Source organism: Stenella coeruleoalba (genome assembly GCF_951394435.1).
Source record: "Stenella coeruleoalba genome assembly, chromosome: 3".
NCBI lineage: Eukaryota > Metazoa > Chordata > Mammalia > Artiodactyla > Delphinidae > Stenella > Stenella coeruleoalba.
Window position 1 is genome coordinate 55,110,351 of NC_137148.1, and position 23,935 is coordinate 55,134,285.

The window sequence follows — 23,935 nt, forward strand, 5'->3', positions numbered from 1 at the left end:
TAAATTTCTTTGCTGTTTTAGTTTGTTTGGTCTCTCATTATAGGCTTATCATAAAGGATTGATTATCCATATTTGGCCATTCTTATTTGAGTGAGGCCCAAAAAGCTAGTTAGAAGACCTGTATGGGGCTTGTCCCCTGGTGGGCTTCTCCAGAGAAGGGTTCTCCTGCTGGGAGATTGAAGCCTGGCAGTTAGGATGTTAGAGTTAAATGAGGGAAGGCAGGTGGGGTGGCGTTAAGAAGGGAAACTTCCTTTTAATCTCCATGATTTTAGTCCAACACTTCATCCCTCTTTTCCGCTTTGCCTTATGTCTAGTGTTCTCCAAAGGCGAAGCTCTTGTCCTGTCATGATTTAGGAGGGATGGTTGCCTGGCTGTGCTGGGTGGGATTCTGGGGACCTAACTACCTGGCAGACTTCCTAATGATCCTCCTCTTTGCAGCTCTCCACACCCTTTCTGAGGTGCTTCAGATTCCTGAGCCTTCTCAGGGCTCTGTAGGTCAGGTCACTTCAACTGTGACTCACTGCAGTCACTGAGCGAAGCAGAGGAGAGGTAAACCTAAGGCATTCACCACTCCCCCCTCCCTTCCTATATTATAGTCTCGTTTCATGACAGATGGTTTGGTTTCTGTGTTTATTCTCTTTATTTGTTTGGAGTAATTGTTTAAAAAGCACATTAGAAAATAGTTGAGGCAACTCAATCAAGAACATTTTTATTTTTAGTTTGGCCTTTTTTTCTTTAATAGACGGTATCTATACATACATAATACGTCCATGTATATTGCAAAAAATCTGAAAGTATATATACCAAAGTGTTAATAGTAGTTATCACGTGGAGGGGTGAGTTGAGTTTTTGTTTGTTTCATTTTTTGTTTATATTTATGGTTTTCATAAAGACCCCTATTACTTGTATAATAAGAAAAAAAAGGATTACAGAGTTCTTTGTGATTTCAATGATACTGAAACTTGTTTCTGTTTTTATTTTTCAGGTTAACGAAATATATTGTATTACTGTGTGTCACTAAAGTTTTGAAGGCTGTGGGGCTTTTTGAATCATATGACCTCCTGAAAGTAGTTCACATTGTTCAGTTTATTTTTATATTAAAACTTGGGTGAGTGTGTATGGTTCTTTTTTTCCTTAATGTTTTTAAATTTCTTTGAAAATCCTGTTTTAACTGAGTATCTTTAGGATATTTTACATAGAATATTTTGTGCATTTTATTCCTCCTGACAAGTACTTGATAATTTTTTTTTTAAAGACAGAATACCTAAGGTTAGAGGTACCAAGAGACTGGATTTAAAAAAAAAAAAAAAAAGGATTGTCATATTCTATTAGCTTGCCAAAACATCAGCTTTTGCTTTAGTTTGTGTTAATGAGGTTTTTGCAAATTTAATGTCTGGCTTAATAGAATACAGCTGGATCCCCATATCTGAGTCATTATTCAGTCTGTTGCAGTATCTCACATGAACTAGCCTCTGAAAAGCTCTAATATACACCCCTGAGAGAATAAGAGTGAAAAGGGCAAATAATATCCTAATACTTCTGTAAAAATAGTTTGACCACAGGACTTCCTTGGTGGTACAGTGGTTAAGACTCTGAGCTCCCAATGCAGGGCGCCCGGGTTCGATCCCTGGTCAGGGAACTAGATCCCACATGCATGCCACAACTAAGAGTATGCATGCCACAACTAAGGAGCCCATGAGCCACAACTAAGATACAGCGCAACCAAATAAAAAATAAATATTTTTAAAATAATTTTTTTAAATGTTTAAGAAAAAAATAGTTTGATCTCACAGCTCCCTAAAAGGGCCTCAGGGACCCTAGGGATTCCCAGACCATCCTACTGGCATAGTCCAACCTTCCAGCAGGCATAGAATTTCACCTGAGACTTGTCTTGGCACAGATGTTCCTTATTTTCCAAGTTAAACCATAATGGGCTGTGTTCACTACATGTCCCTTCATGGTATAGGGTCCCCTTACAGTATAAATTTTACACTATTCTGCATCTAGTAAGAAATTCTCTCTAAGTAAAGATTCTCTGGACCTTGAGATTGATAGTGACCAACCTCTGTATTAATAAGTATCTGTTAGGGATTTCCCTGGTGGCGCAGTGGTTAAGAATCCGCCTGCCAATGCAGGGGACACGGGTTCAATCCCTGGTCCATGGAAGATCCCACATGCTACGAGCAACTAAGCCCGTGCACCACAACTACTGAGCCTGCACTCTAGAGCCTGCATGCCACAACTGCTGAAGCGCACTTGCTGCAACAAGAGAAGCCACTGCAATGAGAACCCGCGCACCGCAATGAAGAGTAGCCCCTGCTCGCTGCAGCTGGAGAAAGCCCGTGTGCAGCAACAAAGACCCAACTCAGACAAAAAAAAAAAAGGAAAGAAAAGAATCTGTTAGACTCCTGGCAATTTTAGTAATTATGGAAAGTGATTCTTGACTAGAAAATTTTTAGCACCACTTGAATATATTTTTATTTAACTATTTTGGGAATATGAAAAGTAGGGATATATGATTAGTACTTTCTTCATTTCTATTTCAAGATTTGTTATTACTGTTTTAGAGAAGATAGGAATTATTTTCTTTAGTAAAGTATAAAAAAATATTGAGACTTCTTTTATGGCTTGTAAACTGGTTCTGAAGGCAGATACAAAAGAAAGAAGAGTTCCCAAAATATTGTAGTGGAAGCCTTATTAAAATAAATATTGTTCTCTAGTATATTTTCTTTAGAGGTTAACATACCCTTCAAATTCTAGTATATTTGTTTAAGTGTCTTTACTTAAAACCACACCTTGTATATAAGATTAATTAATATTAATATATTAATGTTTCAATATTCACAGGACTGCATTTTTTATGGTTTTGTTTCAAAAGCCTTTTTCTTCTGGGAAAAGTATTACCAAACGCCAGGTAAGTCTTTTGCAGAATCCTTTTGTCCTAGCAGTGGACCAGGAGGCAGTGTTCTTTCCTTGATCAGGGTTACTTACTGAATGATTTTAAGTGCTCAGCAGAACATTTCCAGAGTTAACTTGCCCTTGACTTAGCATTTCAGAACTGAGGCTTTAAGAGTAAATGCTAAAGTGCTAAGATAATGAAGTGTTTAAAAATGTAGACGAGGGTAGAAAATGTTTCCAGCATGCATATAATTATTTTTTTAATACAGGATCCATATGCTGAAAAGATTTACAAATCAGACATGTAGACATGCCCACAAGCCTAGGATAAATGTCACTGGGAAGCAGATAAAGCATAAGGGTTACGAGCAAGGCCTCTGGAGTCAGACAAATTCATGGCTGTTCTAATGACAAACCTTACTTTAAGCAAGTTACTTAATTTCTCTACCTTCATTTTCTGACCTGTAAAATGGAGATAATAATGCCTTCCTAATGGAGCTATAAGGAATAAATGAATTAATACATGTAAAGTTCTTAAAGTAGTGTGTGGCATACAGTGCGTATGCAGTACATTATCAGCTGCCACCCTCTTCATCGTTATTATTCCCTTTAAGCATCTGAGGTTCAGGATGCATACCAGAAATGTCCTTCATTCTGCATCATCTCATATTATCACCTCTTTGGACAGCAGTTACACCCTACTACATATTTGCTTTATGCCACAACTTAGAAACCTGTGCCATGATTTTTTATTAGATGAATTTAAGTACCTCTGTTTTAGAGACCAAGAACATTTTTTAAAACAGGATTAATATTTTAAAACCCATCTTAACTTTTTTCCCTCTCTTTTCAAATAATTGAAGGACTGAATATCCCTGCTGGAGAAGAATTTAAAAACTAAAACATTAAGTGTTCCTAGCAAACCAGTGAGAACTACTGTAAAAAACAGAGAAAATTGTACGCTATAGAAAAAGATTTCAGGATCTAGCGACAGACAAGAATATGGAAAATGAAAAACAGAATACTGTCTTGCAAATCTAGATTTAGTCAAGGGATCTTAATAATTTCTGTTTAATTTTAAAATATGTAACTATTTGGCCATTAAAATATTTGTGTTACCATTATCTTTCCCTATGTATTTTATTTAAGATTTTGAGATATTTGGCAAAACATATGACTGAAATTTTTAATTTTTTTTTCCATTTTTAGTGGATCAAAATATTTAAACATGCAGTTGCTGGGTGTATCATTTCACTTTTGTGGTTTTTTGGCCTCACTCTTTGTGGACCACTAAGGTAAATAGAAATGCATATTTTGAATGTTTATGTTTCTTCATTTTGAATATTAGTTTTATGCCATTATGTTTTATGTCAAATGTTTGTCAGTTATGTACAAATGCTTCTTTCACTTCTATAGCATTGGGTACAACTCATTGAGTATATATATATATTGAGGACCTGTTTAGCTTGTGGCCTAGTTCTTTGGTGAATACCATTAATGTATTGTTCATGATCTGTCATAGATATTTTACTAGTTAGAGTCCAAACAGTTTCAGAAAAATTTAGAATACGTGACTTTTTATTCATTGGTGATCCCTTTTAGCAGCTGATTTTAGAAATGAAAAGTCTGAAATGGTAAATAAAATCAACCAGTAAGGAGGAAAGGAAAATCTTTAAAAAATGCTTCCCCCTCCCCCCAACTCTGAAAGTCCTCTACTGCCCGCAGAAGATGCTTGAAAGATACGGTTATAAACAGATGTCTTGGGAATAGTGAGCCAATCGTCAAAGATAAGTTTAACTCTCATTTCATATTCCCTTAAGTCTCTATAGATCTTTTAATGTAAATTGGTCGGTTCAGGGAGGGGGGGAATGCTTTAGGGCCACTTAATTTAATAGGAATCATAACAGGTGCAACTGTGCATAAGTCTTATTTTAATATTTCTCTATCTCAAAATTATAAGCAAAAGTGCCTTGCCATTGATGGGGGGGGCGGAATATGGGACAAGAGGTAAGGAATAAGATGAAGGGTGTTCTGAAGAGTCTCACTGAGGATGATGGAGTGGACAGTAGAAAGTGATCAGTGGGAAATGCTTTGTGAAAAGTCTTTTCTCCTCTCCCAGACAATAGAATAGCTCTGGGTTTGGCTCCCTTTGGCTTGTTTACTCTGTGCTTTGTCAAAGGAAGGGTGTATATAATTCCAATGTCATATCCCTGTCCGTGACAGCAGCAGCTTCCTGGCGTGGTGGGAAAGCTGGCTGGGATTTCTCAGCTTGGAGAAAACCTTTTCAGTTTATGCTTGAATATGATTGAGCGGTAATTTCTTATTCATGAAGTGATCTTTTGGTCTGTTTGTTACTAAATCACTGTCCCTGTGTGTTAGGCTAGGGAAGGAAGGGGGAAAGTTGTTAAATTCTTCCTTGGCTCCTTATTTAGTCATCTACTTCTGCCCTTACAACCACTCACTACCACCAGCTCCTCTGCCAACACTGCCCCTCTCATTCTTTTACTAAAATTGTCATTCAGTTTCTTGATTAGAAAGACTCCTTTGGTGTTTCATAGCCTGTCTTATTTTAAGTTAGTATCATTCTGCTGATATATTTTTTTTATTGTAATCTCCCAAATATTAACTAAAATAATCACTACTGTGTTCTCATTACAGATTTTTGAATAAGGAGGAAAAATGAAAATTTTTCTAATGAGCAGCTGAAAATCTGTTCCAATGTAGATCCTATAAGCTCCCTTTAGCTGGCAATAATTTTTTTTTAATATTCATACATATAAAAGAATAAATATAAATAAATATGAACATTCATGTATCCCCCCAAATAAAACCTTACCAGTTCCTTTGTTGCCCTGTGTATCCCCCTCTCCCCCTACCATTGGATATAACCAGCATCTTAAATTTTGATCTTTATTCTCTTGGTTTTCTTTATAGTTTTACCATATATGTACACATTTCTTTTTTGCAAGTTTTCTACTTTATATGAATAGAATTACATTGCATGTATTTTTGTGCAGCATACTTTTTGCATTCAGTGTTGTGTTTGAGATTTGCCCATTTTGATGCATGTAGAGTATGTGTGTGTGTATGTATGTATGTATGTGTGTGTGTAAGTGTGTGTGTGTATATATATATACACATATATATATAGTTCATTCACTTTTGTGTTAGTTTTTTGAAATGTAATTCACATACCATAAAATTCACTCTTTTTGTCTTAGTCCATTGGGACTGCTATAATAAGAATACCATGGGCTGGGTGACTTTTAAAAAATACAGATTTGTTTCTCATGGTTCTGGAGGCTAGGAAGGCCAAGATTAAGGCAAAGCAGATTCAGTGTGTGGTGAGAGACTGCTTCCTGGTTCATAGACAGCCGTCTTGTCTCTTCACTGTAACCTCACATAGCAGAAGGGCGAGGGAGCTCTCTGTGGTCTCTTTTATAAAGGCAATAATCCCATTCATGAGGGTTTCACCCTCATAACCTAAACACCTCTCAAAGGTGTTCATTACCTCCTAATACCGTCACGTTGGTGATTGAGTTTAACGTATGAATGGGGGAGAGAAGGAGACACATACATTCAGTTTGTAGCATTTTTAAAGTAGACAGTTCTGTATTTCTTAATATATTCATAGAATTTCATTCATTTTTACCACTGTATAATAGTCCTTTGAATGAATATACTCTAAATTATATTATCCATTCTCTCATCAGTGGGTATTTAGGTTGTTTCTAGTTTGGGGCTATTGCAGACAATGCTGGTATCTTATAAGTGTTTCCTGGTACATATATACAAGAAACCTGTATGATATAATCCTACAAGTGGTATTATTAGATATTTGTAGCTTCAACCTTCCTAAGACAGATAATGCCAGAATATTTTCCAAAACAGCTGTACATGTTTATTTTTCCCATAATGTTTTATGAAAATCAAGGGGAAAGATTTATTTTCTTCTCCCTTACTCTCGTTGAATTCATGCTTCCTGATAAAGATCAGATATATTTCATGAATGATAATGTTTTATTTTTGTAGGACTTTGCTGCTATTCGAGCACAGTGATATTGTTGTCATCTCACTGCTCAGTGTTTTGTTCACTAGTTCTGGAGGAGGACCAGCAAAGGTAGAATTTTACATTATTCATTACTTGAAAATTGAAAGTGTACATGTAAAATACTATCTAGGGCAGTAAAATAGGATCCTTTACCATTTAAAAGAATGCAGAGGCTTTTTCTGCTAATTATAAATTTTTCTCACAACCATTTTGATATTTACTTTTTATTTTGAAATCATTATATATTCCTAGGAAGCTGCAAATATAGTACAGAGAGGTCCTTGTGCCCTTCACTCAGTTTCAATAGTAACTTCTTACCCAGCTCTTATACTAGCAAGACCAGGAAATTGACATTGGTACAATCCATGGACCTTATTCAGATTTCACCAGTTTTACATACACTCGTGTGTATATGTGTGTGTGTGTAGATTTGTGTAACCATCACCACAGTCAAGGTGCAGGACTGATTGATCACCACAGACATCTCCTTCATGCTATACCTGATCCCTCTCCTCTCTCATTCTTAACTTCTATACATCATTTTTGGAAAATACGTCCCTAAGACCTTGTTATATTTAAAGTCTGATGAATGTTTTGCCAACTAGGTGACCCTATTCATCTTCCATAATTTAAGTATTAATCTCTTTTCAGTAAATGCATCACCAATGTGCAATTATAACTTACACCTACAATACTTTTATTTACCAAATTAAATGCTTCCTATGCATGACGCATTGTGCTCGTTACAGAGGAAAGGAGAAATAAAGGCAAATAAGGTTTAATAGTTTCTGTTCTGAAAGGGGCTTTCAGGCTAAATAATGGAGGCAGATGAATAAAATAAAGTGAACAAAGTAACATGCCAAGTAGAGCAGAGTCTACCAAGCCTGTAGATTTCAAATTGGATCCTTGGGTATTAAAGCATATGCCACTATTTAATCTTTTCCCCTCACTCACAGAGTACTCCAAAATAAATGTCAAGTGGATTGAAGATTTTTGTGGTTAAAAAAAAAAGATATTTGTAAAAGCATAGAATAAAATATAGATGGATAATTAATCTGTGGACAGAGAAGAACTTTCTGAGCATAAAACCAGTAGAAAAAAATCACGAAGGGGAAACCACGTACATTTGACTGCATAATGATTACAAGCATCTGTGTAACAGAAATCATTGTGCAAACAACAAACTAACAACAATAACAAATTGCCACAGATAAAAGTTTTTTTTTTTTTTTTTTTGCGGTACATGGACTTCTCATTGTTGTGGCCTCTCCCGTTTTGGAGCACAGGCTCTGGACATGCAGGCTCAGCGGCCATGGCTCACGGGCCCAGCCACTCCGTGGCATGTGAGATCTTCCCGGACTGGGGCACGAACCCGTGTCCCCTGCATCGCAGGCGGACTCTCAACCACTGCGCCACCAGGGAAGCCCCTACCTTTTTTTTTTTTAAATATAATCACTCAAATAGTTTAAAAAAATGCTGAAGATCCTCAATAGAAATGAGCAAAGGGCAGGAAAAGACAACTCACAAAAGAAATACAAATGACTTTAAAACATTAAACAAACATTTTACTGCACTAATCAGAAATGAGAGTATGGATCTTAATATCCTGTCATTAGTGTCAATAATGAATCTGGGCATCTCGCCAGGACTGTGACTTTTTTTTTCCTTAGTCTGACTCTGAAGCATCACAAAATTCTCAGTTGCCCTCTTTGCTAAGAAAAGATTAAGTTATATTCTCCATATTTGGGTATTGTTAATGTTACCTTGTCCTGATTCAATGAAAATTATGAAATTTTCAATTATGTGGTTTATGTATACTAACTTTTGTCAAAATACCTACCACACTAATAGAGAATTTATCAAATGTAGTGGTAGTCATATAATGAATAAAATAGGATCCTCATTTTTCACTTAAAATTTTTATTTTATCGAAATATCTGGTATTACACCTATAAATTTGTAAATAAAGAGTGTATAATAATACTATTTAGATTGCTCCTGTACCAAAAATTCTGAAGTATTTGCATAAACGTGGATAGTATGCCCTTTCTATAATTTTCTCTTGTCAAAATCCTTTCCCTGGAATGAGAACATAAGAAGTGTATTCAGCTTTTAATACCTTTACTAGCTATTAGAGATGACTTTGCTAATTTTCTTAACATGCCCTCTTAGTTCTTTTTCCCTAGAAGAGTGGTAACTAGGTTACTGACATTATTGTAAATCAGCTGTCTTCTCTATTACTTGCATGTTGTAGAATAAATTAGGTCACTACTAATTATTCCTTAGTTACTTGGGCTTTTCAAACAGAAGCAAAGTAACATTTAGGAAGATTAGTTCTGTGAACATTTAATGGTTTGTACATGGTAACATGCTGATCAGTACTAGCAAGGAGACAACTGAAGTTGTCAAATTGTCCAGTGCCCTAAAAATACCCTACAGGATTTGTTGGAGCTCTTTACTTTTGTATCTTACTGTTAATACTGTAAATTTATGTTGTACAGTATAAGGACTTTAACGTCAGATGTTATTTTTTTCTTTAAATATTTATCTGAAAAAAATTTTCTTTAGCATTTGTATAGTCATGGTCTTAAAAATCAACACTTGAAAAAGCTATTCTTGCTGTTATTCTCTTCATTTTCAGACAAGAGGGGCTGCTTTTTTCATTATTGCTGTGATCTGCCTATTGCTTTTCGACAATGATGATCTCATGGCTAAAATGGCTGAACACCGTATCCTTTTGCAAAAGATCGGAGTTGTTTAGTCTGGCACAATGGGAAATGAAGGAGTGACTGAATTATACTGATCAATCATGAATGAAACTTTCATAGGTTGATGTAGGTATTCTAAATCAGTATTCAAATAATGAATAAATTCATTCTAAATTAAATATTTTATAGCATCTCAATATCTTTTACAGCACCCTAAGTTTTCAGAAATTTAGGGACAATGAAAGAATATTTTAGAATGTCCTGATGCTATTAAAAAAAAAATAGGTGATTTACCACTCAACAAAATCAATCTATTTGCTCTCTTGTAATTTAACAATTTAAATGCTCCTTTTAGAAGTCAGTGGCAATTATTAAATAGAAACTTTTTTGAGATTAAATGAAAAACCTTTGGCATCTTGCCTGAAAGAAGAAGTTCAAATTCCTTAACCTGGTATTCTCCCTCTTGCTCTAAATTATTATTTCCAACTCATCCCCCACTTGTCTCTTATATAAACCCAACTTTCCAATCAAATATATCTACTCATTTTCCTCTGCAGTCATGCACTATTCTTTCCTATCTACATACCCTTGCCCACTCCATTTAGCAGGACTCAGAACACCAGTTTTGATCCTTCTGGTTACTGATACTGCTGTAAAACCTATTAGTTAACTAATGTCAGTTTACTTTGTTACAGTGAAAGAGGACAGCATGACTTTGCAGAACTCCAGGTTGATTGTTAGACAATTGTTGCCCACTGTACCCTTTTGCTTGTTGCTTGCTTTGCTGAGGCTTATGTGGTCAATGACTTAGAAACAGATTTAGCACTGATTTTTACATGGCATATCCAATTCCATTGGATAGGAGTGATCTAAGGAGGTTCCTTGCCCTTGTCCCTTTGTCCTCTTTAGAGTATGCATGCATATGTCTTTTGGAGGTTAAGCACTAAAATTTAACAACTGTGCCTTAAGCACTATTATAATTGTTTTGGAGACAACAAAAGAAATATATATAGGCCATTCTAATTTATAAATCATGTCCCAAAATTAAATTTTTAATTATTTCCTTTTGTTTTTAAGGGAAACATATTGTTGAGGATAGTCAAGTTTGCCCTCAGATTAGTGTATACTCAACCCAAAATAATGTAGCTAAAATTCCAGGAGGACTTCAGGATTCAAAGAGTTAATATTTGGAATTTTTTTCCTTCACTCCAACTCACTTAGCTGAAGGACATCATGACAGTGCTCTAACTCACATGCTTTACACAGCCATTGCCTTCTTAGGTGTGGCAGATCACAAGGTATGTTCTTTTCTTTGTTCCTAAGGTGATCAAGAGATTCTGAAAAGTTACAGCAACTGTAGCTATAAAAGTACATTTAAAATAGGTTATCAGTAATTTACAGTACTGCCAACCATTTAAGTAGTTCAGTAATTTGGGTTATGGAAAAAACATGCTAGCTCCATTTCTTTAAATATTATGTATTTAAGGCTTGAGTGTTGAACTGTGTGTTTCTAATGAGACTTATCTACTTTTACTCATAGGGTGGAGTATTATTGCTAGTACTGGCTTTGTGTTGTAAAGTTGGTTTTCATACAGCTTCCAGAAAACTCTCTATAGATGTTGGTGGAACCAAACGTCTTCAAGCTTTATCCCATTTTGTTTCTGTGCTTCTCTTATGCCCATGGGTCATTGTTCTTTCTGTGACAACTGAGGTAAGAGCAGGAATTTATTGGTAATAAGTAAAATAAATTGCTGTTATTTATAGATTTTAGTTCAGTACATTGTATTTTATTTCAATTTGATGTTGCAAGTGGCTTTAAATTATCGAGTCCTATTACATTTATATATCCCTCCCATTCCTGTGGCCCATAGAAATCAGTTAAATACTAATAATAATATTAATAATAATTTAATACCTACCCACAAACCCAAGGATTATATATCACCAAGTATTTATAAAATTATTAAACAATAATGCTTCTTTTTTTAATACTTTGGGGAATACTAGGAAAATGTGCCAATATCTTATAACTCTTATATTTTGGCATTTTACAAATCATATTGAATCATGGGAATATTTGTTTATACATAAAGGGATTAACTAAAATATAAGATGTGAACTTTATACCCGTATGGAATTAACAATTTTTTTTTTTAATTTCTAGAGTAAAGTCGAGTCTTGGTTTTCTCTCATTATGCCTTTCACAACGGTTGTTTTTTTTGTCATGATCCTGGATTTCTATGTCGATTCCATTTGTTCAGTCAAAATGGAAGTTTCCAAATGTGCCCGATATGGATCCTTTCCCATTTTTATTAGTGCTCTACTTTTTGGAAATTTTTCGACGCATCCAATAACAGACCAGCTTCGGGCCATAAACAAAGCAGCACACCAGGAGAGCACAGAACACGTCCTTTCTGGAGGGGTGGTAGTGAGCGCTATATTCTTCATTTTGTGTAAGCATTTTTCCCCTTAGCAAATTTCATCTTTTGGATTCTGATGTTCAGTCATTTACTAAATTTGGGAATTTGTTCAATGCTTCATACATTTAGTGCTGATAGATACTGTGTTGGGTTTTGGTGGCTTAAATTTTTTAAACTTTTGTAATATCCCTTTTTTTTTTTTTTCTTCCGTTTCTAGCTGCCAACATCTTATCATCTCCTTCTAAGAGAGGACAGAAAGGTACCCTAATTGGATATTCTCCTGAAGGAACACCTCTTTATAACTTCATGGGTGATGCTTTTCAGCATAGCTCCCAGTCAGTCCCTAGGTTTATTAAGGAATCACTAAAACAAATTCTTGAGGAGAATGACTCTAGACAGATCTTTTACTTCTTGTGCTTGAATCTGGTAAGAGTTTTAAATATTAGTGGCATATCTTAAAAGCTTAATCTTTTAATTTTGACAGTTCTGGTATAATTTTAGTAATTCCCGAATAATTTTAGTAATTAGAAATGGGCTAAAATTATATTTTCTCTAAGTATTAGAAAGATTACAGGATCATATTCATACTACTTAAACAATTTTTTGAAGTATTTTAAAAACGTTGGTTTAGTGTGCTATTTCAAATTAGTAGATATAGTAGTTTATAAAGATTTTTATCAGGAATTCCCTGGTGGTCCAGTGGTTAGGACTCCTTGCTCTCACTGCCAGGGGCCCAGGTTCAATCCCTGGTCGGGGAACTAAGATCCCACAAGCCACACGGCACAGCCAAAAAGAAAAAAAGATTTTTATCTACTCCTTATAAGATCTCACTACCAACCAGTTTGCTGACATTTTATAGTCTAGTTTATTTAGTTGTACAGACATATAAATAAAACTATCCCCTTTTAAATAGTTTATAAGATAGACATATCTGATTTAGCTTGATTTCTTATAGTTTATATGAAATGAGGTTTCTTGTGTGAGAACCGGTTAAATAACGAAAGAGACAGTTATATAATATCTTCAAGTAAGGTTTGGGTAACTAAAGGTTAAAATCCTTATGATTAAATTCTGATAAATCTCTCTTGAAACAGTATTTCCCAACATACTCCTCTCCTATTTTTTTTTCAACGTGTTTTAGCTTTTTACCTTTGTGGAATTATTCTATGGCGTGTTGACCAATAGTCTGGGTCTGATCTCAGATGGATTTCACATGCTCTTTGACTGCTCTGCTTTGGTCATGGGACTTTTTGCAGCCCTGATGAGTAGATGGAAAGCAACTCGGATTTTCTCCTATGGGTAGGTACCCTGACTGTCAAGGCTTGTAGCAAATTCCATCTTATAGAATAAAATTTTACTACTTTTAATACAAATTTAATTTTTCAGAGCTTCATTTTTCTTTAATTTAAAGTAGATAAGAGAAACTAAACCAAGCATTTGATAAATACCGAATGGCAGTAAGCTTAAGACTATATACTCCCTGACAAATCCCTCTCATAGGTAGATAGCAAAAAATCAGTTAAATAGTGAGCTATTTGGCCAACAGTGTTCTTTGAGGTAATGGAATGTTCATGGTCATTCACATCTTTGCAGTTAGAAAGAGAATTCAAAATTTAAAGTGGCTATGCATGCAGTAGCCTTTCACTAAGTCATCATTAGTGAAATGATGCAGTAGCCTTTCACTAAGTCATCATTCAGTTCAGCGAATATTAGAATCCCTGATTTGTGCAAGATATTTTGATAAGAACTATTGTAAATAGGTTAATAAATTCAGCTCTTACTTTCAGCTGTTTATATTTTGAAAGATGGATGACTCCAAATTACAAAAAATTTGGATACAAAGCCCAATCTATGTGCTGTGACGGAGATACAGAGAACACCAAAGGATTAAAGGAGAGAGAAATAACTTCTTGCTAAGAAATTAGGACAGGCTTTGTGTAAGAAGGGACGTTGACAAAGGACTTTGATAAATATATAAGATTTCAACAAACATATATGTATGGAAAGAACCTTCCAGCATTAGTATGATATTTATAATCTTGGTAATTTTTTAGTCTTACTATTTGTGTAATTGAAAATCTGTCATTGAAAATCATTTCCTCATTTGTAACATAATAATGTTTATACTTTAAAAATATTTGTCATTTTCCTTTTCTAAAAATATATTCTGCATTTTTAGGTATGGCCGAATAGAAATTCTCTCTGGATTTATTAATGGGCTTTTTCTAGTGGTAATAGCTTTTTTCGTGTTTATGGAATCAGTGGCTAGATTAATTGATCCTCCGGAATTAGACACACACATGTTAACAGTAAGTCTTTTCATTTTCCTATTTGAATTTCTGCTCAAACTCATACAGCTTTTTCCCTGCTAAAGTTTAACTACTTGTAGTTACTGACCTAGGAAGGTTTTATTTACTTATTTTTTAATTTAAATTAACATAACTTCCTATCTTGCTATTTACATTTACACTGCTGACTCTTCGAAATTAATTAATACACTTTTCTCTAATACACTAGTAGTCAAATATTAGATAATATCCTAAAACAGTTTCTTTTCTGCCTTATTAAACGTTTTTGTTTGAAGATGTGTTTTTGAATACCTGAGGAAATATTCAAAGGCTTTACTCTAGATTAAATTACTGCTATGGGAACTTCTAATGTTTTCCCTGTACCTCCAAATCTTTACATGCGCTGTTCCTTATAGTTCTCACGCCCTTCCCTCACTTCTGCCCTTTTAGGCTTTGCTTCTAAAGTTACCTTTGGTGGGATACTTTCCCTTAGTCCCTCTCTTCCCACCTTAAAGTGTGTTAGATTTCCCTTTCTGAATATTCCCATTGTATCTTGTGCAATCTTCTTTTAGCAACATTGACTTATAACTGTTGTTTAGTTTTTCATTCTTCCACAATTAAGATATGTGTCGCTCAATATCAAAAAAACAAACAACCCAATCCAAAAATGGGCAGAAGACCTAAATAGACATTTCTCCAAAGAAGACATACAGATTGCCAACAAACACATGAAAGGATGCTCAACATCACTAATCATTAGAGAAATGCAAATCAGAACTACAATGAGGTATCACCTCACACCGGTCAGAATGGCCATCATCAAAAAATCTACAAACAATAAATGCTGGAGAGGGTGTGGAGAAAAGGGAGCCCTCTTGCACTGTTGGTGGGAATGTAAATTAATATAGCCATTATGGAGAACAGTATGGAGGTTCCTTAAAGAACTAAAAATAGAATTACCATATGATCCAGCAATCCCACTACTGGGCATATACCCTGAGAAAACCATAATTCAAAAAGACACATGCACCACAATGTTCATTGCAGCTCTATTTACAACAGCCAGGACATAGAAGCAACCTAAGTGTCCATCAACAGATGAATGAATAAAGATGTGGCACATATATACAATGGAATATTACTCAGCCATAAAAAGAAACGAAATTGAGTTATTTGTAGTGAGGTGGATGGACCTAGAGTCTGTCATACAGAGTGAAGTAAGTCAGAAAGAGAAAAACAAATACCATATGGTAACACATGTGTATGGAATCTTAAAAACAAACAAACAAAATGGTTCTGATGAACCTAGGGGCAGGACAGGAATAAAGACGCAGATGTAGAGAATGGACTTGAGGACATGAGGAGGGGGAAGGGTAAGCTGGGACGAAGTGAGGGAGTGGCATGGTCATATATATACTACCAAATGTAAAATAGATAGCTAGTGGGAAGCAGCCACAGAGCACAGGGAGATCAGCTTGGTGCTTTGTGACCACCTAGAGAGGTGGGTTAGGGAGGGTGGGAGGGAGACGCAAGAGGGAGGGGATATGGGTATATATGTATATGTATAGCTGATTCACTTTGTTATACAGCAGAAACTAACACACCATTGTAAAGCAATTATACTCCAGTAAAGATGTTAAAATTTTTTTTTAATTTAAAAAATTAAAAATAAAACAAATGGATTTCTCTAAAGGAGAAATTGTAGCTGTATGTAAATTAAATAGTGCCCTGAGCTAGAGCTACTATTCAAAATCATTTTGTAAGAGGGGATGATCAAGGGTAAGTATCCTTTGGGGTGTTATTGTGGCACCATTAAATCAAGATAATCTCATTTACTTTGTTTTTTAAAAAATGCTTTTCCATTGTATTTTTTTTACTTTGGGAAATTTTACTATAGTTAAGAAACAGTAAGACTGTGTTTATTTGTAATCCACTCATTAGTAAATTACAATCATTGCCTTTTAAAGTATTGATATTTACCTAGTAATATAAATGAGATTTCAGGTACAGTGTATACTTGCTCTAGTAAGCAGTACTTTCAAACTCTTTATTTAAATAAACAAAACAAAACAAAATTTTAGCATCATTTATTTATTCATAAACCCTGAATCAAGTACGTTTTTATTCTTAATCATTTAGTTAAAGCAAATCTAAATCCTTTTACTTGTGAGCACTTTGGTATTTGAAAGTTAAATGCTTCTTCTAAAATTCACACTTCTAAAATTTTCTTATTGAATTTAATGAGGTTTTACTATGAATATTTTCAAAACTATAAACCAAAAAACATATATAGCAACATAATAACTTTTAAATAACAAGTTTATTTTTTTAATTACAAATTTAAAGGTTTTCTTTTTTCTTTTTTGCTAGCCAGTCTCAGTTGGAGGGCTGATAGTAAACCTTATTGGTATCTGTGCCTTTAGCCATGCCCATAACCATACCCATGGAGCTTCTCAAGGAAGCTGTCACTCCTCTGATCACAGCCATTCACACCATGTGCATGGACACAGTGACCATGGGCACGGTCACAGCCACGGATCTGCAGGCAGAGGCATGAATGCTAACATGAGGGGTGAGTCCTTGCCAGATACTGTCCTACCTTTCAACTGTGTTCTGAATTGACATTGTTTATTTGTATTAAATATTGGGCTCTTGGTACAATTTTATTTTAAAAAACCAACCTGTAACTAAAAAGAGATCTAAAGTCATCTGTTACAGAAAATGCTCACAACTGTTCATAAATGTCAATTTTTAAAAATAAATTATTGTAATTATAGAGTCCTTTTCATAGTGACATTTGAGTAAATATTAGTTGCAAGGGAAACTGTGCATTACGCACTTTCACTATAAAAGAACTAAGAAATTTTTATTGTACTGAAAAAAATATGGGGAAGTATCATTTATGTTGAGATATTTATTCTGATGTTTTATTTATTTATTTATTTATTTGACCACACCGCATGGCTTGTGGGATCTTAGTTCCCCAACAAGGGATTGAACCCTCACCCTCAGCAGTGAAAGTGCAGAGTCCTAACCTCTGGACCGCCAGAGAATTCCCTATTCTGATATTTTAGTAGAAATAATTTAGGTAATGTCAAAACTTGGCTCATGTATGATTTCTAGGAAGCTTTCCCACACACCATCATAAAACTCACCACACTGGTAATAGTTGCCCACATCTTTACTTTCACCACTATGCCATGAATTCCTTGATGGAAGTGACCATGTTTAGTCATTTTGAAGTACCAGCCCCTAGCAGAGTGCCTGGTGAATAATAGGTACCTCGTAATATTTGTAGAATGAATAAAAGAACTAAATTAAATGTGCTTTAATTTTTAATATTTTATGTATCTTACTTGTAGGTGTATTTCTACATGTTTTGGCAGACACACTTGGCAGTATTGGTGTGATCGTATCCACCATTCTTATAGAGCAGTTTGGATGGTTCATTGCTGATCCCCTCTGTTCTCTTTTTATCGCTATATTAATATTTCTCAGTGTTGTCCCACTGATTAAAGATGCCTGTCAGGTTCTCCTTCTGAGACTGCCACCAGAATATGAAAAAGAACTACATATTGCCTTAGAAAAGGTACTGTGTATAATTTGTTTACTAGTCTTCTTCCTTTTAAAATAGTATTTGAAATTAAATAAGTTGACCTAATGAGAAATGAAAATGACAGTCTTGTAGGAAAATGGACTGATAATATAAACAGGCAATTCATAGAAAAACCAAACACAAAATAGAATGTATTTCAGCTTGTGGTTTGCCATATCTTATTATTTATTTGTTTGTTTATTTATTTGTTTATTTGTTTATTGGCTGCATTGGGTCTTCGTTGCTGTGCGCGGGCTTTCTCTAGTTGCGGTGAGTGGGGGCTACTCTTCGTTGCGGTGCGCGGGCTTCTCATTACGGTGGCTTCTCTGGTTGCGGAGCACGGGCTCTAGGCACACGGGCTTCAGTAGTTGTGGCACGTGGGCTCAGTAGTTGTGGCACATGGGCTTAGTTGCTCCACAGCATGTAGGATCTTCCCGGACCAGGGCTCGAATCTGTGTCCCCTGCATTGGCAGGTGGATTCTTAACCACTGCGCCACCAGGGAAGTCCCTGACATATCATATTAAAGTAATTAGGATCTGCTGATGAACAGTTGGCATCTTGAATACTTAAGGTATAGCATCTTAACCCACTGGTTTCATAAATAAAATTAGTAAAGTTTTCTCACTTTCTCATAATTGGCAACTAATACATCCTACTAAAAAAGGAAGTTTTTTATTTCAAAAATAATACATATCCATTACAGAAAGCTTCAAAGTAGAAAAAAGAAAAAAATAATAATCACATATAATTTCACCACCTGGAAAGAAACACTTTTTTTTAAATTTATCTATTTATTTATTTATTGGTTTTTTTGTTTGTTTTTTGGGCTGCATTGGGTCTTTGTTGCTGTGCATGGGCTTTCTCTAGTTGTGGTGAGCAGGGACTACTCATTGCGGTGTGTGGGCTTCTCATTGCGGTGGCTTCTCTTGTTGCAGAGCACGGGCTCTAGGCACGTGGGCCTCAGTAGTTGTGGCATGTGGGCTCAGTAGTTGTGGTTCACAGGCTCTAGAGCGCAGGCTCAGTAGTTGTGGCGCACGGGCCCAGTTGCTCCGTGGCATGTGGGATCTTCCCGGACCAGGGCTTGAACCCATGTCCCCTGCATTGGCAGGCGGATTCCTAACCACTGCCCCACCAGGGAAGCCCAGAAACACTTTTGAGTCGTTTTTCTGTATAAAAATATTTTTAAAATAAAAATGGCCAAAAAAATGTTTTGTACTGCTTTGTAAATTTTTCCCCACTTAATTATGTCATGTTGATAAATATTCTAATACATTTTTAATGACAGCGTAGTGTTACATTGTGTGGATAGTCTATAATTTATTTAACTAGCCCTCCGTTGTTGAACATGAAGGATATCTTTTGCATGTGTTATCTCAAATATAACAAATAATACTGGAATGTTTGTATCAATATAAAGGAAACAACATGGTTTATTGAACGTATCCAATGTTTAGACTAGGCAAAGTACATCTTACATCGGTGAAAATGGGTTTAAAGTCACCTGTGTAACCCTGTTCACTTCCTATTCCAAACTTCCTTCCCTGGCATCACTGCCAGGTCAAAATATTTTAGACACCTTTACTTGAAGTTAGTTGTCCCTCCCATTCCTTTCTCATTTCTGGGCTCTCCTTATTACTTTTTTTTTTTTAAGCAGCTTAATAATGGTTTCTGGACTAGAAAGACTGCTTTGTGTTCAGTAAATTAGCCTTCAAATCCATTTATATCACCTCTCCTTTTATTTGACAGCTACAGAAAATTGAAGGATTAATATCATACCGAGATCCACATTTTTGGCGTCATTCTGCCAATATTGTGGCAGGAACAATTCATATACAGGTGACATCTGATGTGCTGGAACAAAGAATAGTACAGCAGGTAATAATCTTAAGTTTTTAAAATAATTTCAGTTGAGGTAATTGCACACATTGTAAGTTATACAGCTCAGTAGTCATTTAATTGTTTAAAAATATCATTCTTACAGCTGTCCAAGGGTAAGTTGTTTTTTTACATCTAGATTTGTTTTATATCCAAAAATGGTAAAAAATAAAGTCAAGTTTTAGTATGTGGAGGACAAGCTTAAGTTAATGTAAAAAAAAGTTCATTTGTAATCCACCTTGGTTCCCAATAGATGGTCAAGAAATAAGTTATTATAAATATAGTCCTAAGTTAATAATAATAATAAAGTTGGCAGGTATGTGTCATGGTTGGAGATAAGGATCAAAACAGTTCCTGTATCCCTATTCTAGACCTACCGAATTGGAAACAGTAGCTGTTTTCCTTTTCTACTTTGAATGTCAGGTCAGTGATTTACTGGCCTTCTAAAAGATCCTATGTAATATTTGACCAGCTAAATAATAAACATTATTTTAAGGACTTATCATTGACTATCTGTGGCTGTTTTAAAGAATGTGATATCTATTATTTAATCCAAGTGTACTAAATGCATTAATCTAAATGCTTTTAAATGTATGGATTTTTATAACAGGTTACAGGAATACTTAAAGATGCTGGAGTAAACAATTTAACAATTCAAGTGGAAAAAGAAGCATACTTTCAACATATGTCTGGCCTAAGTACTGGATTTCATGATGTTCTGGCTATGACAAAACAAATGGAGTCCATGAAATACTACAAAGATGGTACTTACATCATGTGAGATAACTTGGGAATTACCCCTGGGGTATGAACAATGAAGATGAAATGACCGGGTATTTATAATATCGCCAGAAGGAAGAAAATTGCACATAATTGTACAGAAACATTTTGTGGTATTTGAAAAAAATTTTAAAGCTCCCTACAGTTGGATCAAGGAATCTTTCTTAAAGGAAATTTAAATACAGAATGAAGCGTTAATTGTACAAGTAAAATAATTGTTTAAATTACGTGTAAAACAGGAAACTTAAAATTTAAGTGAACATGATGTATCATATCATCTTCAAAAGTGAACATATAATGATGGATTCTAGTGAAGACCAAAATAACTTCTGTGTGTTTACTTTCTGTAAGAAAGCATCTCCATTGTAAATAATGTATTTACATGTTTATTACAAAGACCCAAATGAAAAATTTTTAGTCAATTTTTTGCATAGCCCTAGGATAAAATAGGAATAAAAGTTCTATATTTATGGATTTTCTGTATATAAAACTGGTTTCTAATTATAACTTAAATCCATTAAGTAAAACCTGTATTGCCACTTTAAATGTAAACTAAATTATTTGGGAGAAACTTCAACCACTGATATGAGGCAGCAGTGAGAATAGTGAAGGATAACATGACAGTTTTTGATGTATTACAAAAGCCAACCACTCTGTAAAATAAATTTTTTTACTTTTGGTAATATTTGCAAATGAATAATTACTTTATTAGGGTAAAGAACTTAGACTAAGCTGTGTTCATGTTATTCACTCTTGTCTTCTTCCTCTAAAGTAGAAAATTCCATTTCTTGTTATGCATCTGGCATTCCAAGTTGCTTATTAAGCTGGTATCCAAGCAATGCTAGGCTTTTCATCTTTTCATATGTTGTGGAACAGCCAGTGGAGAGAGTCATAAATAATTGTCAACTCAGAGTTAATTTTCTGCCTATAGATGTAACTTTTTTTTTAATTTCTGGAACATGTAGATGTAGAAGAAATATCAAAGAATTAGGTGGTTATTTTAAAGTTTAATAAGTAAATCCTGTTCATAAACCCTTGGGCACTATGAAATCAAAATACTTACTCTATAACTAGTTTCTATAGTAATATCTATATTTTTTTATTTACAATTTAAACTGAATGTATAGTCTGAAAAGACTGTATGATAAATAGATACATAATAATATATGCAGTTTTATGAACACCAAAGAATGTTGACCAAGAGAAACTTTTGAATACCTATTTATAAGCAGCTGAGTATTTTCACTCTTATACTAGGAATTTTGATAAGTAGGATGAATTAATTTTAGTATGGATGCTATTTTCTTATCTATACCATAATGGCAAACATGTATTTAAATCATATTTTTGTCTTACAAATTTAAAATGTGAGAGGTTTTAGAAATTTGTTATAAGTTATTTTGATATTTCTTGTCTTCTCTTTACACATTTTCTGGTCCAAAATCTTCAATACATATTAAAATTTTTGAGTGGTGGGAAAATAATTGCATATTGATGTTTTAATGTAATTTTTATACATTAAAAAATTTTAAGTAGATAGGTACAATAAATATTACATCATTTTTTTAATTGTCATTTCCCTTGGAAGGCATAAAAATAGCAAGAAAATTAAACTAATGTGATGGACAACTATCAAGATGAGAGAGAATGCAACACTGAAGGGTGAGGGAGTACAGATGGAAAGTAGGTAAACTCCAGTATGGAGAGCACCAGGGTCCTGGTTCTGGCTCATACAAACCATATGACTTTAGGCAAATCAGCCTCTCTGGGTATCTTTTTTTTCCTCATACATAAAATGAGAATACAATCTGCTCAAATTCACGGATACGGAGCAACTGGAACCCACAAACTGCCAGTAGGAATTTGAAATTTCAGCCACTTTGGAGAACCGTTTGGCCATTTCTTCTAACGTTAAGCATACAGCTCTCCTGTGACCCAGCAGTTCTACTCCTGGGTATTTACCCAAGAGAAATGGAAACATGTCTATAAAAAGAGTGGTACAAGAATGTACATCTTCTTGAGACCCCAAAACCGGAAAGAATCCAAATGTCCATCATCGAGAGAATGGATAAGTAAGTTATGGTGTATTTACAATGGACTACTTACTCAGCAGTTTTTTAAAAATTACTGTTACAAACAATATAAGTGAATCTCAAAAACATTATAAGTGAGGGGCTTCCCTGACAGTCCAGTGGTTAAGACTCTTCGTTCCCAATGCAGGGGGCACAGATTAGATCCCTGGTCGGGGAACTAAGATCCTACATGCCGCAGGGTGCGACAAAAAAATATATATATATATGGGTGTGTGTGTGTGTGTGTGTGTCTATATATGTATTTATATATATATATATTTATATATACATATAATTGAAAGAAGCCAGCCACAAAAGAGGTCTACTATATGGTTCCATGTATATAAAGTACAAAAACAGAGAAGACTACTCTATAGTGATAGAGCATAGAAATTTTCAATAGAGCATTAATTTTCAATTGCTGTCATAACAAATTACCACAAACTTAGGGCTTAACACAAACTTATTATCTTACAATTCTGTAGGTCAGAAGTCCAGTATGGGACTCACTGGGCTAAAATCAAGTTGCCACCGGGCTGCATTTCTTTCTGGAGGCTCTCAGAATCCATTTCCTTGCTCATTCAAGTTGTTAGCTGAATTCAGTCCTAATGATTGTGACTGAGGTCCCTGTTCCTTTGCTGGTATTCCCAGCTTCTAGAGACCACCTGCATTTTTTGGCTTGTGGCCCCTTTCCTCCATCCTCACTTGTGGCCCCTCTCCTCCATCCTCAAAGCCAGCAAGAGTAGGTCATGTGCTTCTTACACTTCAAATCTCTCCTGCCTCTCCTTCCACTGTAGCACCTTTCTCTGACTCACTCTTCTGTCTTCCTCTTCTACTTTTAAGGACTCTTGTGATTACTTTGGGCCCACCCAGGTACCAGATAATCCCCTATCTCAAAGTCCCTTTTGCCGTGTAATATAGTCACAGGTGTGTTCATATTCACAGGTTCTGGGCATTAGGACAAGGACATCTTTCTGGGGGTCATTATTTTGCCTGCCACGTGTTTGCCTTGCAAAGACTGGGAGTTTGTTAGAAAAAAAAAGGGCAGGGAGATCTTTTTGGAGTGATGGAAGTGTTCTATATCTAGAGCACAGTGGTGGTTACACAGGTGTATACAATTGTCAAAATCTTAAGTATAACTTCTGCATTTTCTTTTTCAAGTGCTTTTATAATTTGCTGGTAATTATTCGAAGCTACTGTGTGGTAAGCACACAATTATCCATTTTTTCTCCTAGTACTCTGGTATT

The 23,935-nt window shown here is 35.0% G+C and overlaps 1 protein-coding gene across 2 annotated transcripts in view; it reads left to right on the plus strand.

Annotated features, from left to right (window-relative positions):
• Nucleotides 1-21,887, plus strand: part of SLC30A5 (solute carrier family 30 member 5) — a 29,967-nt gene extending 8,080 nt beyond the window's left edge. Inside the window, exons 2-16 of one of the 2 annotated variants that reach the window (XM_079918563.1) lie at nt 986-1,108; nt 2,848-2,914; nt 4,108-4,193; nt 6,931-7,018; nt 9,591-9,678; nt 10,879-10,955; nt 11,198-11,368; nt 11,822-12,110; nt 12,295-12,503; nt 13,219-13,376; nt 14,257-14,386; nt 16,736-16,937; nt 17,728-17,954; nt 19,708-19,836; nt 20,447-21,887. In XM_079918563.1, the coding sequence (XP_079774689.1) occupies nt 986-1,108; nt 2,848-2,914; nt 4,108-4,193; nt 6,931-7,018; nt 9,591-9,678; nt 10,879-10,955; nt 11,198-11,368; nt 11,822-12,110; nt 12,295-12,503; nt 13,219-13,376; nt 14,257-14,386; nt 16,736-16,937; nt 17,728-17,954; nt 19,708-19,836; nt 20,447-20,617 (2,215 nt within the window). In that variant the 3' untranslated portion in view covers nt 20,618-21,887. The remainder of the gene's footprint in view (nt 1-985; nt 1,109-2,847; nt 2,915-4,107; nt 4,194-6,930; nt 7,019-9,590; nt 9,679-10,878; nt 10,956-11,197; nt 11,369-11,821; nt 12,111-12,294; nt 12,504-13,218; nt 13,377-14,256; nt 14,387-16,735; nt 16,938-17,727; nt 17,955-19,707; nt 19,837-20,446) is intronic. The other variant, XM_079918564.1, reaches the window with a different exon arrangement.
• The last annotated feature ends 2,048 nt before the right edge of the window (nt 21,888-23,935 follow it).